General features: G+C 39.7%; 1 protein-coding gene across 1 annotated transcript in view; it reads right to left on the reverse strand.

Annotated features, from left to right (window-relative positions):
• Window positions 1-13,461, reverse strand: part of Grip163 (gamma-tubulin complex component 6) — a 916,232-nt gene that overhangs the window by 547,442 nt on the left and 355,329 nt on the right. Inside the window, exon 14 of the mRNA XM_090384619.1 lies at window positions 9,492-9,558. Within this exon, the coding sequence (XP_090240745.1) occupies window positions 9,492-9,558 (67 nt within the window). The remainder of the gene's footprint in view (window positions 1-9,491; window positions 9,559-13,461) is intronic.

Raw genomic sequence — 13,461 nt, forward strand, 5'->3', positions numbered from 1 at the left:
CCTTGGTATGGGGTCCTTAACCTGAGACACAACTGTGTGCAACCTCCGTCCCGGAAGCTGCACACAGCTTGTCTGACTGTCACATAATACATGTGCTATACGTTCCGTTAGGCCCGGATAGTAAGGAATGTATGCAGTGGCAACCAGTGTGAACAGCTCTCTTTGCTCAAACATAGCTCCTCTAATAAATTTGTCCAAGATTTACTGGGGGTAACCACATTTCCACTGTAACTCATATAATTTCTTCATTTCTATCCTAGGTCGGTGGTGGTGCAATGGGACCCAACCCTATCCAACAATGCCTTAAAGACACTGTTCTTATAATGGTTGGTTTGGGCCGTGTTATAGTGTGTATATTGGCCTCGGCACATGGGCTTCCTGTATACTCTAGTTTTTAGCCTGAGCCCTTCCCCATAAATCAACACATCAAGGAAAGGGAGGGTACCCCCTACTTCCACCTCCGAGGTAAATTGAATGAACGGGGAGAAGCTATTTAGAAAACTAAGTACATCATCTTCTCTCCCCCTCCGAATAATTGTGAACGTATCGTCAGCATATCTTTTCCACGTGCGCATGGGAGAATTTAATCTATCAAAAATCCTGGTTTCCAGCTCCTCCATAGCTAAATTTGTTATGATGGCACTGATGGGAGACCCCACTGCCGTGCCATGAACCTGCTTGTACATTGTATCCTGGAACACCATAGTGGTGCTTGAAATACAAAGCTCTACCCCCTTACAAATATCCTCTACACTTAAAGGAGTCCTATTACTTAAAGTGCTATCCTTTTCCAAAGCCATACGTGCACATCGCAACCCATGTTCAATGGGAATACACGTGATCAGGGACACCCCATCAAAAGATATCATAGCCTCACCTTCCTCTATGTTTTGATCCTTTACGAATCTCACAAATTCCCTACTGTCCCTAATGGTGAAAGCGTAATGTCCAACTATGGGTGAGATCAACATGTCTAAAATGCTGAAAAGAGCATGCGCACAACACATCCTTATTTAAGGATGTGTTGTACGCATGCTCTTTCCAGGTATGGTACAACACATGCTTATTTAAGGATGTGTTGTACCATCAAAATCTTACTGTTGAGAAAGGAGGCGGATGCCTCCAAAAGTGTCACGATTTTAGCAGTTTTAATCTCATTGTTTTATTGGTATTTTAGTAGTTTCATTATTTTATCGGTATTTTAGTAGTTTCATTATTTTATTGCTTTTATTTTCTCATAAATTCTTATATATTTTTATATTTATTGTAAATAAAATCTATTTTAATTCTACATTAATTTAAAGAAAAGTTTTGTTATTTTATTAGTTCAATGTATATTTTACAATATTAAAGTAAATTAAAAGTAAATTATTTCAGCAACGGTTAGTGTAAGTGTGTAATTTTTGTGAATATGAATTTTCCCAACCTCAAAGGCGTATTTGACAATTTAGTTAGAAATTATGGCCATTCTGTGTTACAACACATCCAAGAGTTTTAGAAGTACGGTGTAGGAGAAGCCAAACAGAAACAGCACTTGAGGTTTGCACACCGTTGTAAAGCCTATGGGCTTACACCACATGGATTTTGTGTCAAGGCGCCATTTGAAGACCATCGTTTATTAAATGTTACTAAATGGTATCAGAAGAAGATGTTGACGATTTGGATTGGCAAATTACATGACAACTTGAGACATATTAGGAGACAAAAAGGTTTGTTTTTGAGAAATATAGTTAGCAGTGTAAACTCAGTACATTTTCCACTTATAATGAGGGTGGTGTTGGACAAAGCAATTAGAATTTCAGATACCTATAGGCAAATACAAATAGGCAAGTTCAACAGGCTAATGGAGGAAGCTACGGCTTCCTCCATTAAATTTAGGTACTAAATTTGCTATGATCCCTCCCAAAACAACAATTGCTGAAGTTGCCATGGGTATTGAAAGAGCAATTAGTAAATTACCCGTGACACTGGCCAATGAAATACATGCAAGAACCTCAGCTATTCTTAGTCAGGTTAGGACTGCCCCCCGTTAACCTTAGTATTAGCCATAAGAAAGCATTAAAAGAACTTTGACAGGATGACAGTATCGTAGTCTTGCCGGCAGATAAAGGCAGATCAACTGTAATATTAGATAAAGATGAATATTATAAAAAAGCCTTGGAACTTTTAAATGATAGTGCCACATACAAGGTTACCCGTAGATTTTCCACTGGTGGGTTTAGAACGACAAGTCAACAAGATTTTACAACTTTGGCTGAAGGCGGGAAAGATTTCTAAGGAGGTGTTTTGGACATTACATGTAATGGGATGCCAATTACCCAAATTTTATGGCCTTCCAAAGACCCATAAGGCAAGAGGGGTGCCGCTCAAACCCATTGTGTCTTTTATAGGTAGCCCCACGCATGCTCTTTCCAGGTTTTTAACCAAGTTTATTTCACCCATAGTTGGACGTTCCACTTTCACCATTAGGGACAGTAGGGAATTTGTGAGATTCGTAAGGGATCAAAACATAGAGGAAGGCGAGGCTATGATATCTTTTGATGTGGTGTCCCTGTTCACATGTATTCCCATTGAACATGGGGTGCGATGTGCACATATGGCTTTGGAAAAGGATAACACCTTAAGTAATAGAACTCCTTTAAGTGTAGAGGATATTTTTAAAGGGGTAGAGCTTTGTCTTTCAAGCACCACTATGGTGTTCCAGGATACAATGAACAAGCAGGTTCATGGCGCGGCAATGGGATCTCCCATCAGTGCCATCATAGCAAATTTAGCTATGGAGGAGCTGGAAATCAGGATTTTTGATAGATTAAATTCTACCATGCGCACGTGGAAAAGATATGTTGATGATACGTTCACAATTATTCGGAGGGGGAGAGAAGATGACGTACTTAGTTTTCTAAATAGCTTCTCCCCGTTCATTCAATTTACCTCGGAGGTGGAAGTAGGGGGTACCCTCCCTTTCCTTGATGTGTTGGTTTATAGGGAAGGCCTCAGGCTAAACACTAGAGTATACAGGAAGTCCATGTGCCAAGGCCAATATACACACTATAACACAGCCCAAACCAACCATCATAAGAACAGTGTCGTTAAGGCATTGTTGGATAGGGATGGGTCCCATTGCAGCACCACCAAGGATAGAAATGAAGAAATTATACGAGTTACAGCAGACCTCAGGAAATGTGGTTACCCCCCCAGAGGATCTTGGACAAATTTATTAGAGGAGTGGAGTTTGAGCAAAGAGAGCCGTTAGCACCGGTTGCCACCGCACACATTCCTTACTATCCGGGCCTAACGGAACATATAGCATGTGTATTACGTGACAGTCAGACAAGCTGTGTGCAGCTTGCGGGATGGAGGTTGCACACAGTTGTGTCTCAAGTTAAGGACCCCATACCAAGGGATGTTAGTAGTGGGGTTGTTTATGAGATTAGATTCCTGGATTGTGAGGAGTGTTATGTTGGTGAAACGAGGCGGCGGTTAAGATCGTCTGGGGGAACATATGAATGCTATAAAATCTGTGGATTATGGGAAGCCCGCTGTAGTGGAACACTTTTGGGAGAAGCATCATCGGATCTTCCCGGACGAAGCTGTCATCGTCAACCATGCACATAGGTTTTGGGACCGCAAGTGGCTTGAGAGCTTGCAGATTTGTTCTTCTGAGAACAATACCATTAACAGAGACAGGGGAATTCGTATTCATCCCCTCTTTGAGGCGGTGATTCTCGCATGGAATAATCGGTTCCATCTGGCACTCTTGCGAGCCATTTCCGGTTCCAGTGTGCATGAAGAGAATACTCCCATGCTCCTGTGGAACCGCGTGCTGACAGCCGTGAGCCTGGTGCTATTTAAGGATGTGTTGTACCATAAAAATCTTACCGTTGAGAAAGGAGGCAGATGCCTCTGAAAGCTTCGGGATTTTAGCGGTTTTAGTCTCATTGTTTTATAGGTATTTTAGTAGTTTCATTATTTTATCGATTTTATTTTCTCATAAATTCTTATATATTTCATATATATTTTTATATTTATTGTAAATAGATTTTATTTTAATTGTACATTATATTGTACGTTATTTTATTAGTTCTATGTATATTTTACAGTATTAAAGTAAATTAAAAGTAAATTATTTCAACAACGGTTGGTGTACGTGTGTAATTTTTGTGAATATGAATTTTCCCAACCCCAGAGGCCTATTTAAAGGTCTACTTATCTCTCTCAGAGGATTTTTATATTGGAAATTATACATATTGATTAAAGCACAACACAAAAATATCACTTCAACTATAGGATACAAAAACAAAACATGCGGCCAACACATTTACAAATGCTATTAATGGCAAAAAGGAAGGACCATGTGGTCTGGTTAGAGATAATCATAAGTCCATTCCTTCGTAAAGTGAAATATGTAGGCGCCGGTTAGCATGATCATTGACTGGTGGAATCAGCTACTTTAATTTCAAAAAACCAATTTATATCATTAAAATGCATTACACTTTCATCGTTATCATATATTCGGTTATAAGAATCAATTTTGAATGCCTTTCTGATATTTTTCTAAATTGTTATTTCGGTTTTTAGGAGCATTAACAACTAAGGCCAAATTGCTCCGGGAATATGCGGTGGTCATTCCCTGACCTTTCCACATCCTCCGTATTTGGTGGTGAGGGCTCGAACCCCAGTCTAATCAAGAAGCATGTGCTACGCACTGCTGCTCCTTCCCACCTGGCTACGGAGGCACCCTATTTTTCTAAAGTACATATCTGGAGGTCACTATTAAAAAACAATAAAAACAATTTGCAGTTTCCAGTTTATTGAACTTTTCTGTTAGTTTGTTGTTGTTGTTGTTTGTTATTTGGAGCATTAGCAACTAAGGCCATATTGCTCCGTGGATATGCGGTGGTCATTCCCTGACCTTTCCGCATCCTCCGTATTTGGTGGACATGGGCTCGAACCCCGGTCTAATCAAGAAGGGTGTGCTAGGCACTGCTGCTCCTGCCCACCTGGCTACAGAGGCGCCTTTTCTGTTAGTAAACAATCTATTATAAACAGGTAGTAAACTCGATCTTATTGCATTTGGGTTTTAACATCATTATGGTGAAATGTGTTTCCGTTCACATTCAATCATATAAACCCCCCCCCCCCCAAAAAAAATGTCAGTGAACAGAAATATCAACTAGTTAGTATGTACATATTACAGTGCATATTAATTAAGCCATGTACATAAGCATAAATTTATTTTTATTTTGCTAACATGTGGAAAATATTTCTGCGATTTTCACTTATCATTTAATTTTGTTAATGGTAATGTAATAAAGTGTAAATTTGTGATTATTACTTTTATAAACTGTGGATATTATTCCTCTTATTTTTGGTTATTAGAATTACTGTTTAATAGAATTAAATTCAATTCGCAAACGTGATCACAATGACCAGCTTTCCTACATATCCTATACTGAATGGTATTTTATTATGGAGAGTCCATCATAAAGTGATTTCATTGTATAGTGACTGGATCATAAAGTAGGGGTCTATTGTATTATTTTTTTCTTGTAAAATTTTTTTAATTTGCATTTTACCTCAATTATACTTTTCTGCCAACCTTCTTTGCATTAAACCCCTTACTGCATTTTCTATAACTTTAATATTTTTAAATTAAAATTTAGATCTTGCATTTTTCTCCCATCACATCTAATTTTTGAAGATGGATAAATCAGAAATAAAGGAATAAAATACCTATGTCGAAGCAAAATTTATAGTTACTTCAGAAAGGCCAGATTAATAGAAATGAACAACAGGATTAATGGTCTCAGTCAGGTAAGACAATGATCTTAGAGAATTACAGATTCCTAGAAATCTGTGAAATATGCCAGCTGCCAAACAACAAAACTGACAATCACTGTCAAATCAGAGAGTGGTTACCTTACAGAATACAGGCCTTTTATAAAGGTGGTCTCATTGGGGAAGTCATGCTTATAGAGATTTCACTATACTTAATGTCTTTTCAACTGGAAAATCAATAAGATTTGAGTGTATAATTTTTGACTGATATATATAGGGTAGGGTAGCTAAGAATAGAAACAGGTGCAGGTATACTTGCGTGTACACCAATGCTAGGAGTTTAGTAAATAAATTTGATGAATTTGAGGTATTGCTCAAAACATCAAAGGCAGATATTGTTGGGATATCAGAGACGTGGTGTCACACAGATATAAGGGACGCAGAAATGCAATTTGGGGAGTACAACGTCTACAGAAAGGATAGACAGGATAGGAAGGGGGGAGGGGTTATGCTATTAGTTAAGAAACACATAAAAACCAAGGAAGTGAAGCCAGTCAACATCGCTGGACAGTGCAGTGTTGAGTCAGTTTGGTGTGACATAAGCACTGGGAGATCAAAATTGAGAGTAGGAGTGTGCTATAGGCCTAATGACTCTGATGAGTATAATAAGGAACTGTACAGGGAAATAGAGTGGGCCAGTAAATCAGAGAGTCTTATAATGGGAGATTTTAATTTCCCAGATATTGACTGGAATTTGGGGGCTGGTTACTCACACACTAGCAGGGCTTTTGTGGATTTATTGGATGATTGTTTTCTACATCAGCATGTTCGGGAGGCAACTAGAGGGAGTCATACTCTTGATTTGATTATCAGCAGTGATTCTTCATGCATTAAGAATCTGCAGATAAATGAACCACTAGGTGGCAGTGATCACAGTGTGCTGAAGTGGGATTTACTGAAAGAGGTAACTACCATTAGGGGTAAAGGGAAGGGTTATTGCTTCCGTAAAGGCGACTACGATGGACTGAGACAGTATTTAAATTCTATACAGTGGGACCAACTGATGATGTTACCAACAGCAAATTCAAAATGGGAAGCATTCAAAGAACTTATCTTGGAAGCTACTAGGCTTTACATACCAACTAAGAAATATTGTTCAAGGTTTAGGCCAAAATGGATGTCAGATGAACTAATGAGGCATATGGCAGAGAAGAAAAATGCATGGGATACTTACAAATTAACACATGACACAGAAGCCTATGATAGATACAAGTTGATATGCAACCAAGTTACAAAGGAGGTTAGGCAGGCGAAGGCAGATTACGAGAAATCCTTGGCAAGGGATGCAAAGAGTTCTTTACTTATGTAAACTCTAGAAGGAAGGGGATGAATCAGATTGGTCCACTTGATATTGATGGGTCAACTGTTGATGATCCTGCTCAGGTAGCTAACAAACTAAATGAATATTTTGCATCGACATTCACACATGAGGAGTTATTCAGCAAGGGGAATGCCAGAGGTGTATTCAACTCTAGCAGTAAGCTACAGAATCTTGAAATAACTGGGAGTAAAGTGGAGGAGAAACTGTTGAAGATAAACACAAGAAAGGCACCCGGGGTGGATGGGATCTATCCAGTTATATTAAAGGAGGCAGCAAAGGAAGTAAGCAAACCCTTAGCCATAATTATGAGAGCTTCCTTGGACTCAGGGGAGGTACCCATAGACTGGAAATGTGCAAATGTGACCCCAATTCACAAAGGAGGATCAAAGGCTGACACAAGTAATTATAGACCTGTGAGCTTAACTTCTGTTCCAGGAAAATTAATGGAGGCACTGGTTAAAGAAGCACTGCAGGATCATTTAGACAAGACTTCAGTTATAGCTCAGACACAGCATGGTTTTGTTAAGGGGAAGTCTTGCCTGACCAACTTGATTGGATATTATGATGCAGTCACAAAAGAACTGGATGCAGGGAATAACTTTGATATTATATACTTGGATCTTAGAAAGGCTTTTGATACTGTTGCACATGGAAGACTGCTACACAAATTGGAGCAGTGTGACATTGGAGGCAAATTGCTGCTATGGATAAAGGGGTGGTTGAGGGGGAGAAGACAGAGAGTGGTAATCAATGGACACTGCTCATCGTGGATTAATGTTATTAGTGGAGTCCCTCAGGGCTCAGTGTTGGGTCCATTATTGTTTTCTGTATTTATAAATGATATTGATGATGGTATATCAAGCTTAATGTCCAAGTTTGCAGATGATACAAAGGTTGGCAGGGTTGTCAAGGACACTACTGACACTATGCTGCTGCAACAGGATCTGGAAAGGTTGAGCAGATGGGCTGAGAGGTGGCAAATGAAGTTTAACATTGACAAATGTGAAGTACTACACATGGGAAAAAGCAACCCCAGAGCAACGTATCAACTCTGTGGTACTACACTGACAGTGGTAGAGAATGAAAGGGACTTGGGGGTGATTGTGCAGGCAGATATGAAGTTCTCTGAGCAGTGCAGACGGGCTGCAAGAGTAGCTCATGGAGTATTGTCAATGATATACAGGAATTTTTCCAGCAGGGATAAGGAGGTGATTATTCCATTGTATAAGGCGATGGTCAGGCCACACCTAGAGTACTGTATACAGGTCTGGAGGCCTCATTTCAAGAAGGATGTAGAGCTGCTGGAACGAGTACAGAGAAGGGCAACAAGATTAGTGAATGGAACAAAGGGGTGCTCTTACGAAGAAAGGCTTAAGTTTTGCAAATTACAGTGTCTGGAGACTAGGCACCAGCGAGGTGATCTGATAGAGGTGTATAAAGCCCTGAATGGTTTAAGCATGCTCAATGCTGATGGGATTCTTCCTCTAGCTCAGAAAAATCACCTGAGAGGGCATAAATTCAAATTGAGGAAAGACAGATGTAGGATAGACGTGCGGAAATTTGCCTTTAGCCAGCGGGTGGTTGGTTGGTGGAACAGACTGCCATCCCTTGTGGTGGAGGTTGATAGCCTAAATAAGTTTAAGGCTCAGCTGGACAGGTATTTTGAACGAACAGAGGGGTGAAGTGGAAGTGGGTTTTTTTTTTTTTTTTTTTTTTTTTTGGCTGAAGCTGCATAAGCTTGCTTTCTTGCATCAAATGCCTCTACTAATGCTAATATATTTTTTTTTTTTTTTTTTTTTTAATTTTCAGAATAATTTTTTGATTTTTTTGAAAATAAAAAGTGTAAAAAATAATAAAAGCACTACTTTTTAAAAAAATTATTTTTCATTAGAAAAATAAAAAGATTACACAATACATTTTACAATCGTTTAAGAAAAGCTGAAATATTGGCATAATCCATGGGCAATTCAAAAACACACAAAAGGTTTTACTACATATATAAACAAAACAAAAACAAAAAAAAACACCTGCTAGATTCCACTCCACCATTTACTTTACACTATCTGCACAACATTGCTGGGTTTAGAACAGTTATTAATTTCCACTCTGCTGTTTTTCATCATTCCTATTATTTCATATAATTTTTAAAGTGCTAGATTCCTTGTAAAGTTACCATGCTTACTATCAATGCAATATTTATGCTCTTTATGCATTAGTTTCTTCCACTATGTAACCATTGCCATCTAGGATTTGAGTCACTACATATATACTATGTTCATTTTGATTGCAAATAAATATATATTATTATTTCTGTGTATTTATAAAAGCTAACCTTGGGAATACTGCCACGTGAAAATATACAATCTTTACTGGAACACTTGCACAACTGGGTAAGAAACCTAGGATTAAAATACCACATAAATAAAATTCAGTAAAATGACCTGATATATGTTAATTTATATGTATGTGCGCGCACTCTCTCTCTCTCTTCTCTCTCTCTCTCTCTCTCTCTCTCTCTCTCTCTCACACACACACACACACACACACACACACACACACCGAATAACAATATAAGGAAGAAAAAAATAAAAGAAAAAAGCACAAAAGGGGTAAAACAAACATTGGTAACTACAATGCATTATCAACCACATGTTCCCAGAATATAACAAAATTAATAGAAAAATAGAACAGCACTCTACCATGGCAGAAGGTAGAGAGACAAGCTGCATACCCCACTCACCCTATGTGCAGAGTCCCCTCCCACCCAGATGGCACAAAAAAAGCTGGAAAGATGGGCAAAGAAGACACTCCATGGAAGAGAGTACAATAACCTCCATCAAAATCACATACATAAAATGGCTTCCGCTGCATGGCTCACAAGTGTGGCGCTGTTCCCCGAGTCTGGAGGATTCATGCTTGCAATCCAAGAAAAGGTAATCAATGCCAAATACTATAGAAAATACATCACCAAGGTGCCTGGAGTGTTAGATAATACATGTCAATGATGCCATCTGGCTTCTGAAACAATCCAACACACCACTGCAGGATTCAAGGTGATCACCCAGACAGGATACAGTCACACACATGACCAGGTAACCAGGATAATACATCAGAAGCTAGTGAGGAAATACTAGATGATTAAAGAAAGTGTTCCACATTACAAGTACAAACCTAAGGCAGTACTAGAAATACATAAGCTGTACTGAGACCATGCCATAATAATGGACATGACAATCTCGCATTCAAAGAACTTATCTTGAAAGCTACTAGGCTTTACATACCAACTAAGAAATATTGTTCAAGATTTAAGCCAAAATGGATGTCAGATGAATTAATGAGACATATGGCAGAGAAGAAAAATGCATGGGATACATATAAATTAACATGTGACACAGAAGCCTATGATAGATATAAGCTGATCTGTAACCAAGTTACAAAGGAGGTTAGGCAGGCGAAGGCAGATTATGAGAAATCTTTGGCAAAGGATGCAAAGAAAAACAGCAAAGAGTTCTTTACTTATATAAACTCTAGAAGGAAGGGGATGAATCAGATTGGTCCACTTGATATCGATGGTTCAACTGTTGATGATCCTGCTCAGGTAGCTAACAAACTAAATGAATATTTTGCATCAACATTCACACATGAGGAGTTATTCAGCGAGGGGAATGCCAGAGGTGTATTCAACTCTGGCAGTAAGCTAGATAAACTTGTAATGACTGAGAGTAAAGTGGAGGAGAAATTGTTAAAGATAAACCCAAGAAAGGCACCTGGGGTGGATGGGATCTATCCAGTTATATTAAAGGAGGTGGCAAAGGAAGTAAGGAAACCCTTAGACATAATTATGAGATCTTCCTTGGACTCAGGGGAGGTACCCATAGACTGGAGATGTGCAAATGTGACCCCAATTCACAAAAGAGGATCAAAGGCTGACACAAGTAATTATAGACCAGCGAGTTTAACTTCTGTTCCTGTAAAATTAATGGAGGCACTGGTTAAAGAAGAACTGCAGGATCATCTTGACAAGACTTCAGTTATAGATCGGACACAGCATTGTTTTGTTAAGGGAAAGTCTTGCCTGACCAATTTGATTGGATACTATGATGCAGTCACAAAAGAACTGGATGCAGGGAATAACTTTGATATTATATATTTGGATCTTAGAAAGGCTTTTGATACTGTTGCACAGGGAAGACTGCTGCCCAAATTGGAGCAGTGTGGCATTGGAGGCAAATTGCTGCTATGGATAAAGGGATGATTGAGTGGGAGAAGACAGAGAGTGGTAATCAATGGACACTGCTCATCGTGGACTAATGTTATTAGTGGAGTCCCTCAGGGCTCAGTGTTGGGTCCATTATTGTTTTCTGTATTTATAAATGATGATGATGGTATATCAAGCTTAATGTCCAAGTTTGCAGACGATACAAAGGTTGGCCGGTTGGTTGGGTTTTATTAGTTGGCATTAGCAACTAAGGCTATAATGCGCCAAAACCTTGCCATAAAAAAGTAAAACTTTCAGTGGCCTAATGAATTAGGTCACTGAGTCAGGGTACAAAAACAAGTATAAACTGTAAAAGACAAATATCAGTAAACAAGTAACAATAATAAGGTAGATTCTTTAAATATGAGTAAAAAGATTTACTGATTTTAGAAAGCTAAAAACGGCAGACACATGGTCATTGTCGGATAAAATCTGACTGGGTGTATACGGCTCAGTCAGATGATTAAAAGCAGTAAAACGAGCATTTCTAAAACTGGTACAATTGCATAAAATATGTTCAACGGATAAAATTGTGTCGCATTGCTCGCACATAGGAGGGTCATCAGCCCTCAGCAAAAAGGAGTGTGTCACGTGACAGTGTCCTATGCGGAGCTGAGCAAGAACAACTTTCTCTTTGCGATCCCTGCGTAAGCTGGACCACCAAGGATGGATCACAGGCTTAATCCGACATAGTTTGTTTGTAGTAACTAGGCGATGCCACGAATCTTGCCACTAAGATTGTAAGTTATTACGGATCACTTGCCTGTAGTCTGTATAGGGGACTAACAGGTCAAGATTATCCATCAGGGCTGCCGATTTGGCTGGTGTCAGCCAAATCATTTCCTCTAATCCCAATGTGACTGGGGATCCAGCAGAAGCGGATATCGAATCCACTTGCATAGAGGCTGTATATTATCTGCTGAATTCGGGACAGGGTTCGATGATTAGTGCGTGACACCGCTAATAAAGCCTGTAGTGCACTCACTGAATCAGCATATATAATACACCGTTGGTATCAGTGTTTTCTTATGTGTAAAGTAAAGTAAAGTAAAGTGCAGCCGTTATCAACCCACTGCAGGATGGAAGCCTCCTCAACAATTCATGCTGAGGGAAATGGACCATAATCTGCCACGCTGGTCCAGTGCGGGTTGGCAGATCGACCGTATTCAGCAGTCAGGGGCTTGAACCCCGGTCTACTCAAAGAGCGTGTACTACTGCACTCCCGCTCCTGCCCACTCGGCTACGGAGGCCGGGTAGTACACGGCCTCCGTAGCCGAGTGTGATCTAGAGCTAACTCTATAGCATGCAGCTCTGTAGTGTAAATGCTGCAGTCAAGGGGTATCTGCTCTGATATGGTATTATTTGGAAAAAACACCAGCAGATCCCACATACGATTATGACTTCGAGCCATCTGTGTAAACTGGCAAGAAGTCAGAATGTTCTGCACGGTGTTGTGAATAGAACTGAAGGTAGCCAGAAGATGAGTATTAGACTTTGTCACAATCTTGAGCGAGAAGTCACATGCTGGTGTTTGTGCATGCCAGGGAGGAAGGGGCTCCTTTGGTGATTGAGCAACCTTGTCTACCGAGATGTTAAGCTTATTGAGTAGCTCTTGAACACGAATGCCGAATGGGCAATTGGCAGTGCGTCGTGTGTTATAAAGATTTTCCCATCGTGGCTCAAAAACGGATGTCCACATGGGGTGAGCTGCATATTGTAGGCATATTGTAGAGACAACTGCATTCGTCGAAGCGACAAGGGTGGTTCATTTGCTTCGACATACAGACTTTGGACAGGTGAGGTTCTGAATGCACCAGTAGCAATACAAATGGCTTGATGATGGATGGGGTCAAGCCAACGAACAGCGCTATTTCTGGCAGATGCATATATCTGAGACCCATAATCTAATTTTGAGCGTACAAGTGCACGGTATAGACAGAGTAGAGTGCATCGGTCTGCACCCCAAGAGGTAGAAGACAGAGAGTGGAGAATGTTAAGCCCTCTCGTGCACTTTGTGCGTAGCTGACGGATGTGTTGGACAAAT

The sequence above is a fragment of the Mastigoproctus giganteus genome, chromosome 11, assembly GCF_048544385.1.
Source record: "Mastigoproctus giganteus isolate SK-2022 chromosome 11, ASM4854438v1, whole genome shotgun sequence".
Lineage (NCBI taxonomy): Eukaryota > Metazoa > Arthropoda > Arachnida > Uropygi > Thelyphonidae > Mastigoproctus > Mastigoproctus giganteus.